This window comes from Notechis scutatus, chromosome 3 (genome assembly GCF_049901735.1).
Source record: "Notechis scutatus isolate UNSWTSFEM ecotype Mainland chromosome 3, rNotScu1.2, whole genome shotgun sequence".
NCBI lineage: Eukaryota > Metazoa > Chordata > Lepidosauria > Squamata > Elapidae > Notechis > Notechis scutatus.
In genome coordinates, this window is record NC_142011.1 from 48,539,030 (window position 1) to 48,560,880 (window position 21,851).

The 21,851-nt window shown below is 36.4% G+C and overlaps 1 protein-coding gene across 1 annotated transcript in view; it reads left to right on the forward strand.

Moving 5' to 3' along the window:
• The window catches only part of CCND3 (cyclin D3), an 86,824-nt gene that overhangs the window by 42,430 nt on the left and 22,543 nt on the right, over positions 1–21,851 (forward strand). Inside the window, exon 2 of the mRNA XM_087959762.1 lies at positions 13,864–13,925. Within this exon, the coding sequence (XP_087815888.1) occupies positions 13,905–13,925 (21 nt within the window). The 5' untranslated portion in view covers positions 13,864–13,904. The remainder of the gene's footprint in view (positions 1–13,863; positions 13,926–21,851) is intronic.

Here is a 21,851-nt window from a genome sequence, read left to right on the forward strand (position 1 = left end):
GACGAAAAAGGTTAGCCATCATTGGTATAGGGTGTCTTACATGGGTTGAAGGTTTGATTGGAGTACCTCAGGTCTCTCTCCCAATTCTATTATTATTCTCTTACTCTTTCTATGGTCACGTGTATTCATCCTACCAAGCTCAAAGAAAGTCCGGAATGTTTTAGGATCACCTGCTATGGGCAGGAGGTCGAACTAGAAGACCTCCAAGGTCCTTTCTAACCCTATTATTCTATGGTGTATGTTCTATTCAGAGACATCAGAAGAATAGTGACATTTGAAAAATAGGGCCCAAGTAGGGCTACAAGAGTTGTGGTACTACCAGGAGTTGCCAATCAATTGTAATTCAGGTTTGTTCTCTGGAATTGTTATTTTTTAAAATGGTGAAGTTGGAACTTTTACTTTTTGAAAGGTAAATTTTCTTACAAAGATCTAGAGGAAATTGAGTAATTAATATTCTACCTGATTACTCAACATTTTGTGCAATGATCTAGTATAATAGCCAGTTAATGTGGAAACTGAAATTATTGAAAAGAACTTGGCACTTTAAAACATTATTGAAATAGTGATATGCTCTCTTATTATTAACACATATTGCAAATATACATTTTAATGTAAACATGTATCTAATATAACTTGTACTAGTTTTCTTGTTTTTCTGCATTTACCTAAGTGGCTTGTCCAGCCTTTCTCTTACATACATTTCTGATCACCACCATAAAAAAATCTGGCTGCAGGCTTGGTACCAATATTTATTCCTAAACACACATCTTTCAGCTATGTATCTCATAGCTTTAATTTGCATGGATGTCTTGTTAAAATGCCTTCCTATGAAGGTTTATGTCGGTTCAGATTTATATTCTACATTTCTACTCGGCAGCAAAGCAGACAATATTTTTTTAAAAAAGGAGTATTCAAAAAAACCATTTTCAAATTGTAAGCCTATCAACAAAAACTGAATATAGGTAGTCCTTGATTTATGTCCATAATTGAGCCCAGAATTACGGTCATAAATTATGTCGGTCACTGAATGGGTCAATGGGTCATTGGATGTGATCATGTCCAATTTTACTATCTTTTTTCTTTATGGTGAACCCAGATGGGTGTTTTTTGCCAGAAACTGGAAGTAAACACAGTTTCTAGCAAAAAACATTGTAAATCATAGTCATATGACCCCAGGATGCTGTAAACAGTTGTAAATTGGGCTGGTTGTCAAGCACCCAAAATACAATCATGTAACTGTGGTGGCCTTTGGAACTTCAAACTAGTTCATAAGTAACTCTGGATAGGTCCATCATAACTTCGAACTGTCGTTAAGAAACTGGTCGTAAGTCAAAGACTACACTGTATATGCTATGGCAATTTCTGGGGTATTAACTTTTTGTCTGTAGGGTCCAGTATCAAGACATCCATCAAAGAGACCAAAAAAATCAACATGACAGTTGCAATCTCATAATCAGAAGCCCCACCCTTTGTTTTGCAGGTCTTGTGTACTGCTACTGAATTCGAACCAATCCTTATCTTCACTTCTAAATTCTACAGAAGGGAAAAAATAAGGATACATACCAGTGTAGGAAGTTAGCACCCACCCCTCTCTTAGAAAAATGAAATATACTGTGAAATATTAAAAAGGCAGAATGTTTCCCCTAAAAAGAGTAGAAACTCAGAAGCAGAAACTCACTTCAGAGAGGCAGAAACTCAGCCCACCTTTGCTAATGGGCCATTAAGGCCTAAGCCAGAGTATTCTACATAATAAAGGCCTCTACCCATCTCACCACCTGGCCTGGGAAGATTGTATCAGCCAACACTCAGGTGAAGCCATGTGGTCCAGACAAAGCCTACAAAGTTAGTTAAGACTCCCGCCCCTGGGAGTCTGACAGCCAATGGGATACATTTCTTGCACAGGAACAGGAAACACTAAGGTGGGGCCCAACAGAGGTTATAAAACTAAGGGTCTCTCAGCATCTCTGCCCTTTTTCCTTCTTTCTTCATCCAGGGCATGTGGTCCTGTCCACCATTAAACCATCTTTCCAAACAGCCTCCATGTTTCCAGTGTCTTTTTCCCCACTTGGAACTGAACCCAGGATAATTCTTCCAACACCAGGATGGGCTTTTTCAGTCAGTTTAGGTCACCTACCAATTGCAAAACAGCAATCAAGGCTGCTGTCCACCCAGCTGATCAGAACTGGGTACAACTAGATGCCAGCATTTTTATTCATTTATGGGATTTATCCATGCCTCAGTCCAAGTGGACTCTAGGCAGTGTATAGCAGTAGATACCGAGAATCAAACTAATTTTACAATGATCTTGCAATTTTATACAACAAAATAGAAGTGATGCCCAAGGATACAATTAGCCCACAGCATGAATTTAAGAGTACAGATATATATCCTCAGATTATTTCTTTAAAGATTGGCAAGGGATATATATTCTCGCTCCCTCCCCCCTTGAATTAGAAGAAGTTCAAGAGGCAGGTAACTTAACAGAAATAAAACTTAACAGAAACATTAATGGTGTGTTTCACAACTAAAGTTACACAATATGGCTGTTTTAAGGGAAGCCTCCTAAGAATATTAAAATTGCCTAAGAGCATCACTAACTAGCAAAAGTTAACTAGCAAAACTAACTCACAGTCTTGGAGGAGCGGCACTATAAGGAACACAACCAGCTGTTGACTGAAGAGTTATCAGTCCCTGTCAACATGGAACTGTTTGTTTTACTTTCTTCTTTTTAAAGCAGATGGATTCTAAGAAACAGTGACAACAAATGGGCAGGAGAAGGAAAAGCACCCAAACCCCTTTTGCTTATCACAAGCCTTTCTGTGACAGAAGGGTGTCACATTGCAGGGTGTCCTCAAGGAAGTTAGATAATGCAAAAACTGGGATGTCTTGATTAGCATAAGGTAAAGGTACCTTCTTCAGGAACTTTTTCCTAAAAGCCTAGAAAGGAGCTCTGAGCTTCTCCCTGAGGAATATTTCTGGATCTGGGGAAGTCATTAGCACCATAAAGAATTGGTGTTGGGTTAAGAAATGTTGTCAATGAGGGGGGAAATGTTTTTTTCCAAGGTTGCTGATCTTTTATTTTGTTTCTTTCTTTGGACCTCAATTCTGACACTTAAGGGTTATAGTTATATTTAATGAGGAAAATGTTCTTGTCCCACAAGGCATCAGTATGGCACTTAACCTAGATTCTGTTCTACTTCATTAACACCAGCTTTATCTGGTGAAATGAAATGTAGGGAGATTCAAGACTGACAAAAGGAAATGCTTCTTTACACAATGCATAGTTAAACTATTGAACTCAGTGGCCTCAGGTAGAATACGATTAAAAGAGAAAGAAACCAATCATGGAGATCAAGCTTATCAGTACCTAATCTTGATAGCTGTAGGCAGCATGCCCTAAATGCTTTTACTAGGGGAGGCTGTTTATTGTTGATATTATTCATAAGGATCAAGCTCATCTTTCTCTTCTGAGCTTTCTGAACAGTTCTGATGGCTATGCATGACTTCGATAGTTTTAGTCCTGGTCCAGCAGGTCTGTTGTGAAATTATAACCTCATTCTTTAACATTTGGTTGCCAGTTTGTACTATTGTATTGCAATGTTTCTCAATCTTTACAACTCTTTTTAAAAAAAACAAATTTTATTAATTTTAAAAAACAATACACCAACAAACAAAACATAGAATAATAACATAGGACATCTTTTCCAAAGAAAACAAATAGAACATCTTATTTAAAGACAGAATAGTTCCAAATTATCACATTTCCATACCAGCACAGTTTAATATGCATATTCATCTTATCTGTTCAACTTCATATCTTTTCCCAACTTCTCTTTATTTCTCCCTTTCCTCCTATTCAATTATATTTCTTTTGCCTTAAATTGTATATATTCATTATATCCATCTGTCTTATTTAGAATTTCATTATTCTCTTCCAACATTCTTCTAACGTTTTGATAAACAAACAAAACACAAAACATAAATACATAAAACTTCTTTTTGGAAAGCGGCTTACCCCGGGTAACGTCTTTTTATACAGACATAAATCAAGTTCATGCTCGCTTAATATACTATTTCATATCTTATTTAACATTCTATATTTTCTATATATTTTCTCTCTTCATTCACTCTCTTAATTCTATTTTATTTATTTCATCTCAGTTTAAATAATTATACTTGCATCTTTTGTCCGTTCTCTTTCAATCTTCGGTCTGACTTAAGCATGGTATACAAAATCATACATTGCAATGTCCTACCTGTCAATGAATACTTCAGCTTCAACCATAACAACACAAGAGCACACAATAGATACAAACTCAAAGTAAACCGCACCAAACTTGATTGCAGGAAATACGACTTCAGCAATAGAGTGGTCAATGTCTGGAATACTCTACCTGACTCTGTAGTTTCTTCCCCAAACCCCAAAAACTTTAACCTTAGACTGTCTACTATTGACCTCACCCCTTTCCTAAGAGGTCTGTAGGGGCGTGCATAAGCGCACCAACGTGCCTACCGTCCCTGTCCTATTGTTTCTCTTATTCTTTTATTTTTCTTATATGTAACCATTTCATGTATTCACAACTATGTATACATTTATACTTATTATCTTGTAAACAATTGGCAAATCAAATCAATCAATCAATAAATAAATAAATAAATAAATAAATTATCTATTTTTCTTTTCTTTCTAGTACAATATTTCTCCTGTAATCACTGGTTGAAGTATGACAACTTTTTATCTTTCCCCTAAATTTAACGCTTAAAATAGTACATACTTTCCATGCTGATTCTGCTTAGTACATTCTAAGTATCACATTTTAGAATAATAAAACAAAGAAAAAAAAGAGAATTAAGTTTATAAAATAGTAAAGACAATATTCCATAGAAAGTTAAACTCCATTGTTAAATCTTAAACATTTTTATACGTTCTCTTTAATGCATTATTAACTCATATAATATTTCAGTTTTCTAACTCAATTTCAAATACTAATATCTACAATACAATCTTATGTACTTTTGCAGAATCATTTTTTAAATTATTGTTTACCCTTTATCTCTGAAAAAAACCTGTTTTTTAACATCTTGTTTTAAACCTTTATGACTTCTCTTTCCTTTTTCCCTTCCTTTCTTATCAATTCTAGCCTTTTTATCCCCCCTTCTCTCAAACTCCACTCTCTTAATCTTCCCTCTCTGTTGTATTTCTCTTTTCTGTTGCTTTCTGACATTGTATCGATTTTTCATCTTATTTTTCCCTTTCTTGGTTGCTTTTTTAAGTTCTGAATTCTCCGTTTTCTTTCCCCCATTTCTCTTTTCTTCTTCAAGTGAGATTGTCTGTCCATTAAAGATGGCTTCTTCTCCTTTGTCCCAGCCTTCTTGTTGTTGTATTTCTTGGTAGGTAGAAATCGCCATTTCTAAAAAGTGAAAAATAGATCCAGAAGAGCCCTTGCCTTCTTGTTCCTCTTCTTTTAGTTTTTGAAATTCCATTTGCAATTCTTCAACCGATAGTGCCATTTTTCTTTTCTTTTTTTCCTTAAGCACTACCCAAATGTTTTTAATCCTTCAAGAAATAGTTCCCAAAAATCCAAAAGTCATAAAGCAATCCAAATCAGAACAAATTGTTTCATTAGCACTTTCTTCTTTTTGTATTTTTTCTTCCTGGGGTAAAGTTCAATTACACAGTCCCAAAGTAATTTTTAGAAGTCTTATTGTCATTTATTTCTAATCTTATAAGCTGCAAGCAGTCTCCTTCAATACAATCTTAAAATAAATTCTTTACCTCTTCCCTCCCACTTATAGCAAAAAAAGTTTTAGTTTTTAATTCCAATGTTCAGAAATCTTTTATCCTCTTGGCTTTAAGTTTAAAATTTAATTACCTTCTATGCCCAAGCAGGTTTTTCCGATTTCCATCAGCTATTTCCATAGGGAGGGAGAGTGAGAAAAAATAACTTTCCCTTTCACTTTTCTTCCGCCGCTTTCCAATCTTCTTAGGAAACAATGTATCATTCAAGAAATTAAGATTCCAGGGTTTTTAAAAGTTCCTTGTTGTCCCGGTTCAGCCAAAAAACTTTCACTTTCTCCAACTTCCTCCTGCACAATCTTACCCGGCTGCAGACTTCTTTGTGGCAGCCATTGCTGACCGCCGCTCCACCGCCTAGGGAAAAAGGAGTTTAGCTGGCTGAGGAGGGGGTTCGCGATACCCCCAAGTCCCTGCCCAGATCTCCTCTCTCTTCGGTTGCCTCTATGGGGCAACCATATCCTCCAGATCCAGCTGGATCGGAGGCACTTCGGCAGCGAGCGCAGCAGGAACCGCGCACGATCGCGGATTCCTGCCGCCGCCGAAGCCTGCAAACTGGAAGTTTTTCATCTTTACAACTCTTAAGATGTGTGGACTTCAAGTCTCAGAGTTTCCAGACAGCCATGGGAGTTGAGGTCTACACATCTTAGAGTTACCAAGGTCAAGAAATACTATATTATATTGTAAGAGCTATGTAAACTAAACCCCTCCTTATTTCCCAAGTGAATATAGAATAATATTTATAACTACTGGTTTTGAAAATGTGTTTTTAAGCTGTGTCCCTTCCTCCCCCCCCATATTAACAATTTGTTGTTTGAAATGCTCATTTTAATTTTACTATGTACATGTTCTATACCTGTACTTTATGCCTTTTCACAATCCTAATTCAGTAAGTGAGATTCTCCATATGGATTTCAAATTTTAAATAAACATATAATACTGTACTACTATGAACTCAGTTCTACTGCTGATTCCTGCCTTCAGCCACTTATATGTGACTCCTTTTACTAACTTACATATTGAAATCCTGTAGTGGTAAACAGACAGATACTGTCATTTTGGACCACACTAAACTTTTCCTTGGAATTTCTCTCCTGTTCAGACAATTGATTGGTGTTATTAACAATACCATTTAGTTTATTTTTGTTTAAAGAAGAATGGAACATTCTGTGCATATCAGGATGATTCAGTCTTAAGAAAATGATAGGGTGTGGCTGTGGAAAGTGTTACTGGGCAATGCAGTGCCAAGTGTATAAAGATTACACTGGTTTCAGGGTCTGACAAATATGAGTTGAGTACCACAAAACTGAAATACAGACTGTTGCTTGAAAAATTCTGACAGAAACTCTGACAGAAATACTCACTGATTTTTCTGAAGAATTTAGCAAAAAATTTCTCTAAAGCAGAAGTACTCTGGATTTCCAAAATTGTTATTAATTAAAACTATAGCACTCTGATTTCAGTCTGACTTCAAACTCATACCAATTACAGGAGCTGGTGGATTTTGTGAGGGTGGGAAATTGTGGGTAATTCCAATGGAAGTTTTGGGATTTCCTTTGATCACAGTATAGTTTGTTATGCTGAAGCATACCATGATTATGGGAACCATGTGCACCTTTAACACATCAAACACTGCAGGAATGCTGTGGTGTAGTTAACAGTGTAGCTGTGCATGATTGCACATTTCATATAAAACAATGGCTAAATGTGATAGAAAGCAAAACAAGGTTAACAGCTAATATTTATCACTGTTTTACATGGTATACAACAGATTTTCATTCCTTAGCCTGGGTATCCTCCAGCTATGTCCTCTTCAAATTCCATAGTTTCAGGTTGGTTTAACCATCTGTTGTAGTATGGACTAGAGATTATAGGAGTTGAAACTCAACACATTTCAAGAGCAGTACTGCAGAAGGATCATATATATTGATCATTTTCTGTTTTTCATCAGCTTTCTCTAGTTGATCTTTAACTCATTACTGTACTACTGTAATTATACACATTTGTCTATAGCAGAACAGTGTGCTCTTGTTATCTTAGTTATATTTTGGAATTACAATAGTATTTTGTTAGGATGCTTTAGGAATTTTATCTAGCAAATAGTCCTCTTAGTAACAAAAACAATGAGATAATAGGATTTTTTCACATGCCCCACACAAAAGCATAAGCTATCCGTATTTATTATTACGATGTACTAGTACTATGACTATAAAGTACCAGGGCTGCAGTACAGTAATGGTGCAATCATATGTTACCATCATCCCCCATCTCAAAAGAAGTATTTGATTTTGTATTTTTTTTTGGAGATCAAAAAATAACAAGGCTTAGAGAGCTTAAGCCTTAAGGCATTTCACGCTGGAGGCAGAAAATCTTTAGATCTTTATAAATCTTTAGAATAAATCTATAAAGAAAATCTTTAGAATAAAAATATTGATCTCAGATTTACACACATTGACAAGTGCCATTTAATCTAATGGAGCTTTCTTATGGAAAATCATGCAGCCACTTTGATTTTTCAAGAGATGCTAATAAGTTTGATTATTTCCCTCTCCACCTATAAATGTAATGAAGTTATTTGCCCATTCATTTCAAGTGCAAGATAAATACCAAGTTAACATGTTTAATATTGTTGGAAGAATTATCCTTCTGGGTTCAGTTCCAAGTGGAGAAAAAGACACTGGAAACATGGAGGCTGTTTGGAAAGATGGTTTAATGGTAGAGAGGACCACATGGCTTGGAGCTCTAAAGTGAAAAGGATGATCACATGCTTCAAGGTGAAAAGAGAAAAACGGAGGGCCAAGATGCTGAGAGACCCTTATATAACCTCTGTTGGGCCCCATCATAGTGTTTCCTGTTCCTGTGCAAGAAATGTATCCCATTGGCTATCAGACTCCCACTAACTTTGTAGGCTTTGTCTGGACCACCTGGCTTCACCTGAGTGTTGACTGATACAATCTTCCCAGGCCAGGTGGTGAGATGGGTAGAGGCCTTTATTATGTAAAATACTCTGGCTTAATGGCCCGTTAGCAAGGGAGGGCTGAGTTGCTGCTTCTGAGTTTCTACTCTTTTTAGGGGAAATATTCTGTCTTTTTAATATTTCCTAGGATATTTCATTTTTCTAGGAAAGGGTGGGTGCTAACTTCCTACAATATAATTTAAAAATTGAAATCTCCCCCCCCCTCCCCATTCTGTAATTAGTTCTGATTCAAGACCTACGGTGCACACTAAAGAAAAGGAATACGATGGGGAGGGGAAACAAATCCAGATTGGTAAAATACTTGGGTCACACTCTAACAAGTAAGTTTATAGAAATTTCATGATTATTTAAACATGGAATTTAATTTCCAAATGGTATTTTTCATTCAAGGTACAAACTGAATCATGTTTGCTTCAGATTAACTTGAATGAGAAAACAAATTTAATGGGAAAGAGATGGGGGAATGGCAGGAAGCAGCAGTCTATAGGTGTTAGCCAAAAAAAAACCACCTAATATGGCAATTGCAACAGGCTATTTGGAATGTATGCCTGTACAAAAGGATAAGCTTGATCACACTGTAACAACACCATTTGGAGGTGGGGTTCTGTTCCTACCATGCAAACACCCACTGGCTGGAGAACAGACAGATGTTTATTACTAGGATTTTTTTGAGGACACAATTTATTTCTGAAAATATGAAGTTTGTAACTCTCAGAAGATACATTTGTCGTTTCTCTGGAAATCCAAAGTTTCCATGTTCAATTGCTTTGAATCTTGCTACATTTCTCGCTAAAAACATCTCAGTTATATATACTGTATATATCTCCTTCTCTCTCTCCCTTTGTGTGCTACACTTACATAAGTTATGCAGTAACCTATGTTCTGTAGATACAAATAAAATACAAAATATAAACCACCAAATATAAAAAGCAATATCAGTTTATTTTTAGGGGGTATTTTGACCCACAAGAAGGAATTACAATTGACAAGATAATTGAAAAGTAAGTTAAGCGAGAGAGGAGGTATATAAGTTTAAATTTATTAATACATTTAATAAATAAATAAACCACAGATTAGACATTAAGAATGTATTTTAAAAACTGCATAATATTTAAGACTCAAGTAATTTACAGGCCTTGACTTGGGCGTCTGTGACAGAAACTAGGATAAGATTTGGTAGGAGCAGATTTTCAATACTTTTTCTTAGCCTTGTAGCTGTTGCTGGATTATGGGGAGGGCTAAACTCTACAGTATTTTAATTAGGGCACAGATGGGCTCTTACTGTTCTCTTATCTTCTGAAACCGATGAAGAGTGCCTTGGATGAAAGCAATATTTAAGACTGAGGGTTTCTATACCACTAACCAAAAAGTAATAAGCATGGATAATTTCTATGGATAATTCAATTAGGAAAAAAAGATGGAGGGAATGGTAAAGTCAATGCAGAAAGATTATAAGGAGAAGATTAGGCTTCTGAATACACATTCCCTCTAAAATTCTGTAAGGCAAAGCAATGACACAAAAACAACTTTAGTTTTCAGACATAGCAGTAGTATATATTTCCTTGGTGCAATATGCTACTCTGTAGAGTCAAGTTTTAATGAAAATGATACTGAATTTTACCTACCCACATACCTAAATACATCCCAGCTTTATTTGAAGAAAAGAATTAAAACCTGCCATTCTGGCAGTTGGCCAAAATAAAACAATTTGGCTGTGTTTTCCTTCTGCAACTGATGAAAATATATACATTGCAAACAGTTGATATAAACAAAGTTAGTCATAATGTACTAATCCTGTGTAGCAAAGTGGTGGTTCACACATAAGTAAGCCATAATGTCACCAGTTAAGATCTGGTTTTATAGAAAACAATCCATTGTAGTTTGTAAATCATGTTTTATAGATTGGTTTCATGTATTGTTGGAAGTTAAAACCCATCCCTCTCCTAGAGAAATGAAATATTTTAGTATATATATATAAAAAGACAGAATATTTCCCCTAAAAGAGAAGTAGAAACTCAGAGAAGCAAAAACTCAGCCCCACTACCTTTGCTAATGGGCCATTAAGGCCTGGGGCAGTCTATTCTACATAACAAAGATCTACCTCCTTCAGGCAGAGCCATAATAGGAATTTCCCAAAGCCCTTTCATTACATCATCACCCAGCAAGAATCAACCAAGCCTGGGACTCAAAAGACAACCTGCAAAGTTACCCCTGCATGGCCCCATGGGAGTCTGACAACCAATAAGAACACAAGCTCAAATTCAAAGCTCAGCAGAGGGCATAAAACCCAGGCACTCAGCATCTCTTCCCTTTTCTGCCCAGGAACTCATCCTGTTCATCAATAAACCCCTTTTTCCAAGCAGTCACATTTCCAGTGTCTTTCTTCCCCACTTGGAACTGAACCCAGAAGGATATTTCTTCCAACAGTATGAACCAGGTCATTGTAATTTATTTAATAAACCATGGATAAAACAAGCCATGGCTTTATGCGAAATACGAACCACATCAGATTACATATACTTAGCCTAAAATTTGCAAGTCCCATATCAATAGCTCTTTTCTCTGCAATAAATATAGACAGTAAAATTGAGTTCTACATATTACAATATGAGACTGTGAAGTGATTTTTCTATGATGGCAACTGCAGTTAAAGAACTGCGAGATTATCTCAGTGCCTACTCTCTCTTTTACTTTATAGAGGTCATTCGATGTAATGCTTGGGAGAAAAAGAACCTGATGGACTAAAAGGAATGTACTTTAAAAATGTTTCCTTATTTGAAAACTCTGTCTCAGTTTGCATAAACTTACCAGAAAGCTCCCTAATTAACTAAAAATACTCAAGGGGCTTTCCAGTGTTCATTCAGCTTTTACAGTTTCTAGTTTAATTTAACTGGTTTTTGCAGCTGTTATAAAGAATAAAGAACAGCGAGAAAGTAGACTCTAGATCATTGGCCTGTTTCTTCCTAGCTCCTGATGGCTGGTTGTTGAATTCCTGTGGTGAATGGTGGGATTAAAAGGATTCATAGAATCACAGTGTTAGAAAATGCCATGTAGGATATTGAGTCCAACTTTCTACTATTGGAAGAAATATCCTTCTGGGTTCAGTTCCAAGTGGGGAAGAAAGACACTGGAAACATGGTGACTGCTTGGAAAGATGGTTTATTGATGAACAGGATGGATTCCTGGCGGAAAAAAGGCCAGAGATGCTGAGAGTCCCTTGGTTTTATGCCCTCTGTTGGGTTTTGAATTTGAGCTTGTATTCTGATTGGTTGTCAGACTCTCATGGGACCATGCAGTGGCAACTATGTAGGCTGTCCTGATTCCCAGGCTTGATTGAGCCTTGCTGGATGATGATATAATGAAAGGGCTTTGGGCAATTCCTATTATGGCTCTACCTGGAGTAGATCTTTGTTATGTAAAATAGACTGACCCAGGCTAGAGTAATGGTCCATTAGCAAAGTTTCTGCCTCTTGAGTTTCTACTTTTCTTTTTAGAGGAAATATTCAGGATTATGTAGCATAGGTTAGTTAAGTCTTTGATTTTAGAGGACAATTTTGATCTGAACTTACGTTTCAAAGATATATCAGCGTAACTCTATATAATCTGTACCTGAACTAATCTGTATTAGGGTTTTTTAAAAAAATTTATTTTAAAGATGATCTTGTATAGGACAAGATCCAACTTCCTTTGAAACTGTCTGCAGTTATTCTTTGTAATGAGAGAATGAGTTGTAATGAATTGTTATGTTTCTTAAGTTGTATATCCTGATCTTGAGACTTGCAATACTTGCAAATAAATACCAAGGAGGGGCACATTGATTGCTACATCTGTACATCCTAATCAAGATGTTGCAATAGTATAGCAGGAGTATTACATCATAATCTCATACAATAAATTAATGCTGTAGTGTTTTTTTCTGCATAAAAGGCTAGATGTTGACCATTCTCAATGTGAAATGATATTTTATTTCATTTGGAAACATATTGGGCCTGTTTTCTAATTCACACAATATTAAATGAAGTTGACAGAGTCCTTCATTCTCCGCCTGTCTATAAAACTCCCCCCCCCCAACAGAAAAAGGGGAAGAACAACAAATAGCTTGCAAGTTAGGTTCAATTAATTATGGTTTATTACATATGGAACACCTGGTTGAGTTCACACATTACACACATATTGCACTGTCACACAAAGCATTATTTACACACTATGACAAGTGGATTCACATTATGCATGAGGCCAAAGCAAAATAAGTTATAGTTTTGCACAATTTGAAGAACCAGGTTAGAATAGCTATGAGTTGGGTGGTGCTACATCCACAGCGAACCTAACAGACCTCTTCCTTATTTACTTTCCTTATGTTGTCAAATATTGCTTTTTAGTTTGACAAAAACTGCATTTACAAGTGCAGTTTTAAATGTTGCTTAAAGAAGATTTGTGTAATTATCACAGGCGCTGTTAGTGCTGTTTCAGAAATGATTCAGACATTATCAATGATAATTCATACAACCACACTGCATGTTCCAATTGCATCACAAAAGCTGAGGTATCAAAAAGGATGAACCTCAGGCTTCCTGAAACCAAATGCATTGCTTTTAACTCTGTGAAAATGTGTTTCTCTCAGAAATATAGAATTTACTTTAAGGCAAGTTAGGACAAAATGAGAAATGACTTTAAAATGTTCTGCTTTCTAAAGCCTCACCATAGAACTCAGATTCTCAGTTCTGTGTCCTATGTATAGAAGTTCCTTACAGTTCTTCAGTTGGTGCTTGCCAGTCTCCTTGCTCTAGCTCAGGGGTCTCCAACCTTGGTAACTTGAAGCCTGGAGGACTTCAACTCCCAGAATGCCCCAGCCAGCAAAGCTGGCTGGGGCATTCTGGGAGTTGAAGTCCTCCAGGCTTCAAGTTACCAAGGTTGGAGACCCCTGCTCTAGCTAGCATCTAAAAAAAAATAATTATAGGACATTGGCACCTTGTTAAGAAAAATACTAGTCTCCAGCATCATTTTATTCTAATATTTATTTTTAATTTAATATATTTAATTTATTCCAATAATGCTCTGAGCATAAAATGAAAGCTGTAAAGTTTCTTAAAAGATTAAAAACACTGGGACATTGGAGGCCAATGCTTTGGAAGCATGTTGAACTGCTTGACAAAGGTAAGAATGAGTAGTATAGAGCTTCTATATGAAGAAAACTAGAGAGAGTAACAGGCACTTTCTGTAAATTAGTGGACTGTGACTGTGGAGACACTCAGTCATTTCAGGTCATAGTTGTCTCAAAGGTGCTTTTCCAAAAGGCTGAATCAGAACTGACGAAGCTTCTTGGATGAGAAGCGAAACATCTTTCTCAAGTACAAAGGAGTCCAGTTGCCTTTTGGAAAAGCACCTTTGAGATAATGTATTGTGACCAATGCATCTCCCCACACACATGATGTCCCCCACAATCACCACTCTATGTACCAGAAATATCTCCTGCAACCATATCTGAGAGTGCCCACAAGATATTTTAAAAATTCCACATATGTCCACCAGTCCTAGTACTTTGGGACTCTGGCCTCTTAGAGCAAAACAGCTGTTCAGATAACAAATATAGTACCATAAACGATCTAGAATAACAAAAGGCTTGTGGTGGTGAGCAAGATCTACTGTATATGCCATAGGTACATGTGTACACAGTTTGGTTTACTTTCAATTGCATAAGTCTATGGTAAATAGAACCCTGTTTCCTTTGGCAACCCCGATCCTGACTAATGAAGTAAAATATATCTGAAGAGTGCTCATAGAAAAGAATATATGTAGCTCAGGATTAAATTGTATGGTACACGATGTTCTCTGAACTTGATGAGTTTCTTGCAACGTTTCATTACCAAACTAGATAACAACATACCCAGTTTGGTAATAAAATGTCTGTAAAGAAAACCACCAAGCTCAGAGAGCATCAAGTACCCCACATTTGAACAGTAGCATTTGTTAAACTTCTATTGATGTTCTCCAGGTTACTTGGGCATTTCAGAAATGTACAAAATAAAATTACAATGCTGCTTAGCTATGACATATTTTGTATAGAAACACATTTAAATGACAACATCGGGATATTGCTTTCCTATATATTATAAGATCTTGAAGTAAAAGGTTTTTCCTGAAATTATGGAATTGTGGCTTGCATTTAAGTTATCTTTGCCCTACAGTAACAGTACAGTACAGTAACAGGCAGCAGAATAATTTTAGAAAACTGGATTCCAATGGCCAATAAATAAATCTTTCATAAAGCAAATTTGGTTGAAATTATTTGTAATTTATCACATACAATGAAGTGCCAAACAATTTAAATATTAGCTAAGACCACTATAAGTAGCACTGAGTTTGAGGCATGGCAAAGAGGAATATTTCATATAAGTGGAAAGAAACTTTCCTGAATTTAAAGAAATGGGTCTAGGTCTAGGGAGATGAGCTTGCTATTTTATTTTTGAAAATTCTCTATATTCTGAAAATGAGAAGATGATATGGTATTTTTCTGTTTGATCTAGATTTAATTATAAGCTTAAGAATTGAAACAATTACATATTCTTTATGAGATATATTTTAAGGAACTTTTAAAATCAGTTTTCTTTTGCTTTTGCCATATGTAATTTATTTTAATCACAATACCATATCTAGCTTTTCTTTCTTCACTGTATAATCGCTATCATTTTTTCCGGTGACAGCCTATTGTTGGTATTTCATCAGTTTAAAATAATCTTGTTTATAATTTCTGTTTATAGATAAACTATAGCAGAAACCGTTTAAACGAACCTTTTAATACCATAAAAAACTAAGACAAATTTAAGTAGAATGTAATGGTTTCTATGTCATGTGCTTTTTATGTTTAAATATATTTGCAGCATAAAAAGAATATAACACTTGAAAATCCTCTCTGGACTAAGACTATTTTCAGATATTTGATAAGATGTATTCTCAACAAGACTGAAAGGCAATATTGGGGAAACTGCACTATAAAAACATATTTATTCTTTTTATTAACTTCACATGTATTTTGTAATGGTATGGTAACACACATAGGTTTCATGTTCTGGTATATATAACTAGATTGATGAACAGGGAAGAGAAAAAAGGCCTTAACAAAACAATATCTAAAGCCAGTTTCTTTTGTCGTTTCCTTCTGTTATTTTAACCTCCATCAGGGCAGTCCTTCTTGCAACTTGAAAACATCTTAGGGATGAAAAGAAATAACTCAAAGAGTATATCATGTATAACCAAAGGTGGAAGAGGAGTGTCCTCTCTCACAACTTAAAGAAAAGTTGGGCAACCTATAGCTTTAGGGCTATAAAAACCCAAATCTTAGTTTAGGAGTCCTAGAGCCCTTTATAATTATGTGCCAAATTCAGCAGTGTGTCTCCTGATATTTTAATGTATGGAAAGTGTAAAAACTTCTGTGAATTCCCTATAATAAATATCATACAGAAAGAAAAAAGAAAAGAAAAAACCTAACCCCACAAAAACCAAAGACCCAGCCTCGGAAATTCTAACTTTTTCTGTGGATCTGACACTTTTTGTGATGCCCATTTTGTATCCCTGTCTTCCCCATTAAAATTCTCAGATTCATCCAAAATTTGAAGAACCAAAGAGTGAATCATCCTTAAAGAATCCTTTATACTAGAAATAGCATGTATTCTCTAAAATACTTTTCCAACTGTTTTGATCCTATACTAAAACATGGGAAGCTTCATGCTTCAAACTAACTCATGATTCCTGGATTTTGGCTGTAGGGAATGGGGTAGAATGGGCAATGGAGTAAAAGCAGAAAGTAAGAGGTTAAGTACTCTTGAAGCAGTCAAGGCATACAATGAGGAAGGAATGTGTAGTTAATGCCTTTAGGTTGCAACTATAAGTTACTTGCTAGGAGTTGAATCATGTCCAGTATATTTTTGGAATCCATCTATCATACATAAAACTACTGAGCATTTGATAGAAAACCATCACTGCCTGCAGGATGGATAAAAAGCTAAATGTCAGAGAGGTAGAATAGATTGCATATGAATATAGTCTTTTGAGATTGCTACTTTTAGCCTTTTCACAGAAGTGTAGTTATTATACTGTAGACCTAATGGGGATGAAGCAGACAATAGGTTTCAGAATCAAACAAACAGCAAATGTACTGGCTGCTGTCATTTAGTCAGAAGAAATTTTCAAGGGAGATCAGGGGATGCCCTACAGCTGACATAGCCAAGCAGCATTAGGTAGAATGTACATTTCAATAGATACTGATTGGCTGCTAAAACAGCCTCTTTGCTATCAAAGATGTAAAAGTATTATCTTCTTGTTTCCCTGGCCACCTTCTGCAATTCATGTGTAACACATTTAAATAAACAAATCCCTGCAGACATACACTATGTCAGGCAGTAGGGTTCTGCTCAAACCTTCCCTAATATCACAGTATTATAGCCCATATACAATTGATCTCTATTCTTGCATCCCATACGTACCTGCAGCTCCAGCTGTTACTGAAGACTGTATGCATACCATGTTGCTGATTAGCTTAAATTGCCAACAGCAAATGTTTCTGAATTGGAAACATTTACTGGAACTGAGCCTGTTAACTGGTGGTCTAATTTAACATTTCTTGCATTCTGGGGAGAAGGTCAGACCGTAGAATTATTATTTAGTCCATGAAAATCTTTCTGAAATTAAAAAGAGAATAACTGAACTTTGTAAATATTTTGAGATCCAAAATGGAAACTTATAACTCAGTTTACCTGTTACAAACAGTCATCATTTCTTATCTGAGACTTTGTACTGTAGTTATGAACACATAGGGTATGTGGGGTAATTTTTTATGTCCCTTTACTATATTAAGAAGTTCCATTTTTTTATACCAGTGATATTTTAATTATGTGTTACTGGATCTAGACAACTTCATGGAGATCCATCTGGAAAAAAATGCTGTTTTTTAATAGAATCCATTTGGACTCTCAGAATCAGAAATCTAATTAAGTGGTGGTTAATGGAGCTTGATTTTTATACACTTTCTGGTAAATACACTTTTTATTTTAGAGCACAGATTTTCTATTGTTAGTCAAAGGATGTGAATCAGCCAAACAAAAGGAGGGGCAGCAGTTTTAATTATAAACTGCTCAGTCACTTAGGTGAGATGGGCAGTGTAGAAATGTGAAGAATGAATAAATAAAATTCCTAAGCTAGGTGAATATATAACATCTGAACTTTTTCATTTTCACAGTATTTAGCTGGATTTCTCCTTGCAGGTTATCCTTTAATTTAATCAGAAGTATCTGCAAGGAAGTCAAAAAAAACCCAAGAAGGTGGATGCAACCACATCCCTGGTCCTTTTTTAGACAGATGGGATGCATGTGAAAAGGGAACATGGTTTCAATCATTTGGTCAGGCCCACCCTCTTGGCTACCTTGACAATCCCTCCCCTTTGGATGCCCCTGGTTATATTACGTGGACTGAATCATTATGGTTAAGAGTTATGCAGTTTGCTTCTTTTATAATAAAGTTTCGTGTGAACACAGCAATGTGTTGCGTTTGTTAACCCAAATGTATGCTTTTGTGTTACGTCAGCAAAATAGCTTAGTCACTAAAGTTTGTTTAATCGGGTTTATAGAACTTCCCAACTTAAGTCTGGGTGGCTTATAATAAAAACAAGCAGTAAAAAAAATCTCCAATAAGATGGCATGAGCTGATAAAACCTATTACAAGAACAATAAAAAATGAGGCCTGATAATACAATAAAACCAAGGAGAATCACTCCTTATTCCAGCATCTGGGAAAACAACCAGGATTTCTAGGTTCCTCTTAAAGAGCATCAGAGTCAGGAAAATCTAAACCAATGAACAGTGGTGGGGACATCATTCCATTAGGCTGGTTTATGACAAGGAAGACTTACTTCTTGGACCCAGTAGATGAAGTTTATGTACTGTAACTGCCATAGTGCACTTTACTGTATAGGCTACAGTTACTATCTTGAGTTGCATTTGGAAGCTTGCTGGTAATTAGTTTGGCTCACATAGCACTATAACTTTTAGGTCAAATGTGTTGAGTACCAAATTCGATAAGTTTCAAAGCAATTGAGTACCAAGGAACCACTGTTTAACTGTCATCAACATAATGATGGCACTGGACCCTGGATCCTCTATTAAAAATAACTTTGCCCAGCAGTTTCATGTAGATAATAATCAGAAGAGGTGAGAGTATTGAGCCCTTAGATATTCCACTTGAAAGGGGAAAAGGTGTTTCTTCCCCCTGCAAACACCTCCTGGCACTGGACTGAAAGAAAAGAGAATTCCCACAACGGCATTCTTCAGGCCTAGTGACAGTGGTCTCGTCTTATCCATGAAATGCACATCCTCTACCATCAAGGACCCAGTTCTCCTTCCTTAAGTTGCCACCTTATTGTGCAATTTATGTTCATGGGACCTGAGCAGCTATTAATTGTTGGCAAATCCCAGCAACCAGGTGATGTGAACATGGAGACAGCTACATATTACTACAGTGGAAAGAAATGAAATGCTGTGACCTAAAACAATTCATCAATTCACCCATGCAAGGAACTAATCTTATTAGTTTGCTGCAAAGAATAGAGTAACAAGAGGTATATTTATGCCAACAGGGTATTGTATCCCACAGCAAGGCCTAGATTCTTCTAGTTTGCTCACTTGATGCTTCTTCTTATTTATTAATTTACTCAATCTGAACTACAATTTATTTGCTCTTTCAGCTATTTCTTCTAACAATTATTTTCCTTTTGCAGATCTATATTTAATTATTTAATTATGTAGTCTTCTGTCATTGCAATTTTATTTGTAGACTTTTTATTTTTGGTTCTTTATCATATCACAGTTCTCACTATTACCTTCTTGCAATGTTCCACACCTTCATTTTATTGTGATTGAGTTACCTATTACTCTTTATACTTCAAATTATAATTGTAGGTCAGCTGTTAAGCGACTAAGTTAATATCTGTCACAGCTGAACTTTGTGCATGCATGCTGTCAGTCTTTAGAAGTTTCCTTCTAGCCACATAATAAATACATACATATACAGTATTTTGGACTGTCTGAACATTCCGTTCCATGCAACATAGCAGAATGAAAGCATTTATGTCATTTTAAAAGTTTTCCCATTGTGTCGTATCACTAAGTAGAATAAACCACCATAGCTCTATAAAAGTGTAGCAAACTGTAGTTTTCAAAATATTCAGAACTACAACTACCAGCAGTCTCAACCCATATTGCCAATTCTACGTTGGTACAATTACGTTGGTAATTGTACTTCAGCAATTCAGAGACACATATGTGCACTGTAAAAAGTAAGAAAGATGCCATTGAGAGACAGCCAGATCCATTATTAAACCAACAAGTGGAAAAAGGTGCTTAAGCCCCAAATTAGAAGAAGGCATGTGCAACAAACTCAGATACCTCTGTAATTCACATAGAATTAGAGGGTGGGAAAATAAAGCATAGTTACTAATGGTGGGATTCAAATTTTTTTACTACCGGTTCTGTGGTCGTGGCTAGGTGGGCATGGCCATGTGATTGGACATGGCATTTTTTGCAACACCCCCACCCTGTTTTTTGGGCCTTCCTGGTCTCAGGGGAGCCTCTAGGGGGGCATTTTTGCTCCCAGAAGGCTCCCCTGGGGTTCAGGAAGGAAAAAAAAAACAGAGCATAGGAGGAGCACGCAGCACTCCTCCACGCTCTGTTTGGGGGCCTTCCTGGCCTCAGGGGAGCCTCCTGGGTGAAGTAGTAAGAAGCGAGGGGAATCCCAGCGCAGCTGTTCATAGGAACAGCTGTTCGTAGGAACAGCTGATTGTCGGGAGATTAAAAAAAAAAACTTAAGGAGTGACTGGGTAAGCGGGCATCGGGCAGGTGGGACAAGAGAGCGACTGGCGACCGGGCTGGGGGCATGGCCAGCCAGAAGTTACTACCGGTTTGGCGACCCACACCAAATCTTTGCTACCGGTCCTACCGAACTGGTGCGAACCAGCTGAATACCACCACTGATAGTCACGTTGCAAAGATTGTGTCACTACAGTCAATACATATATATTTTAAACCTTTGTGTGGAATGGATTTCTTGGTTTCGATTTTTACATAGTGGGACTGGCTGTACCTCAGCTCGATTACCATCATTTGAATCACACATTTCTTTTTTTAATTAGATTTATATCTTGCCCCCCCTTTTTTTTACAGAAGTTCAAGGCGGTATATGTAGTGTTCCCTTCTCTTCTCCCTCTCACAACAACCACCCTGTGAAGTAGGTTAGGCTGAGGGACCAATATAATATTTATAATATATCATAATATTATGTGTGAATTTGTAGCCATCTCTGTGTTATGATTTTTAACAAGATCTTCTCCAGTTACCATCATTTACTATAATGCAATGGAATGGTATGGCAATTTCATTTGCAGATTGCTAAGCTTTGTGCCAGAAAAGCAAGGAACAGTTTATCTTTCATCACTGATGAACTGTCTTTTCCCCCACCTCTAATATTGTTTTCTTCTTCCCAAAGTGCTATTTGGTGCAGTTTTGGAAACTGCTGGTGTCTTTAACTTGCCACTTGGGTCTGATAATGTATCTTTGGGTATCCTGGTTTTGCAAAGTCATGATCTGGAGGCAGAACTGCCTGTTTTGCAACAATTTCTTTCTTTTCCCCTCCTTTCTTTTCCCCTAAGTGTTACTAGGTTTCATTTCAGAATATTCCAGGGTCTGTTAAAGCCAGCCCAAGTTGAAAGATATTTGTGTATAGTGGGTGGCTGGAATCTTTAGTTTCAAAATACTGAATCCAGAAAACGTTAAGAGACAAAGATTCAGCATTCTGCCTTCCCAATGTTTGGCAATAAGATAGCCTGGGTATATTTTCATAGAAAATATAGAACTTGAATCGTTTGCACAAAGCAAATGATGCAGACCACCAAAAAGAAAGAAGAAAAAGGAAATTAATTGTAGTTTAAATTCCATTGGTTGGTTGGTTTTCATGAAGGCAGCATTTCACTCCTGGATTCTTCATATATTGCATCATCAAAGTTATTGGAAGAATTTCTGAAACTCAAAGAAAAGGTAT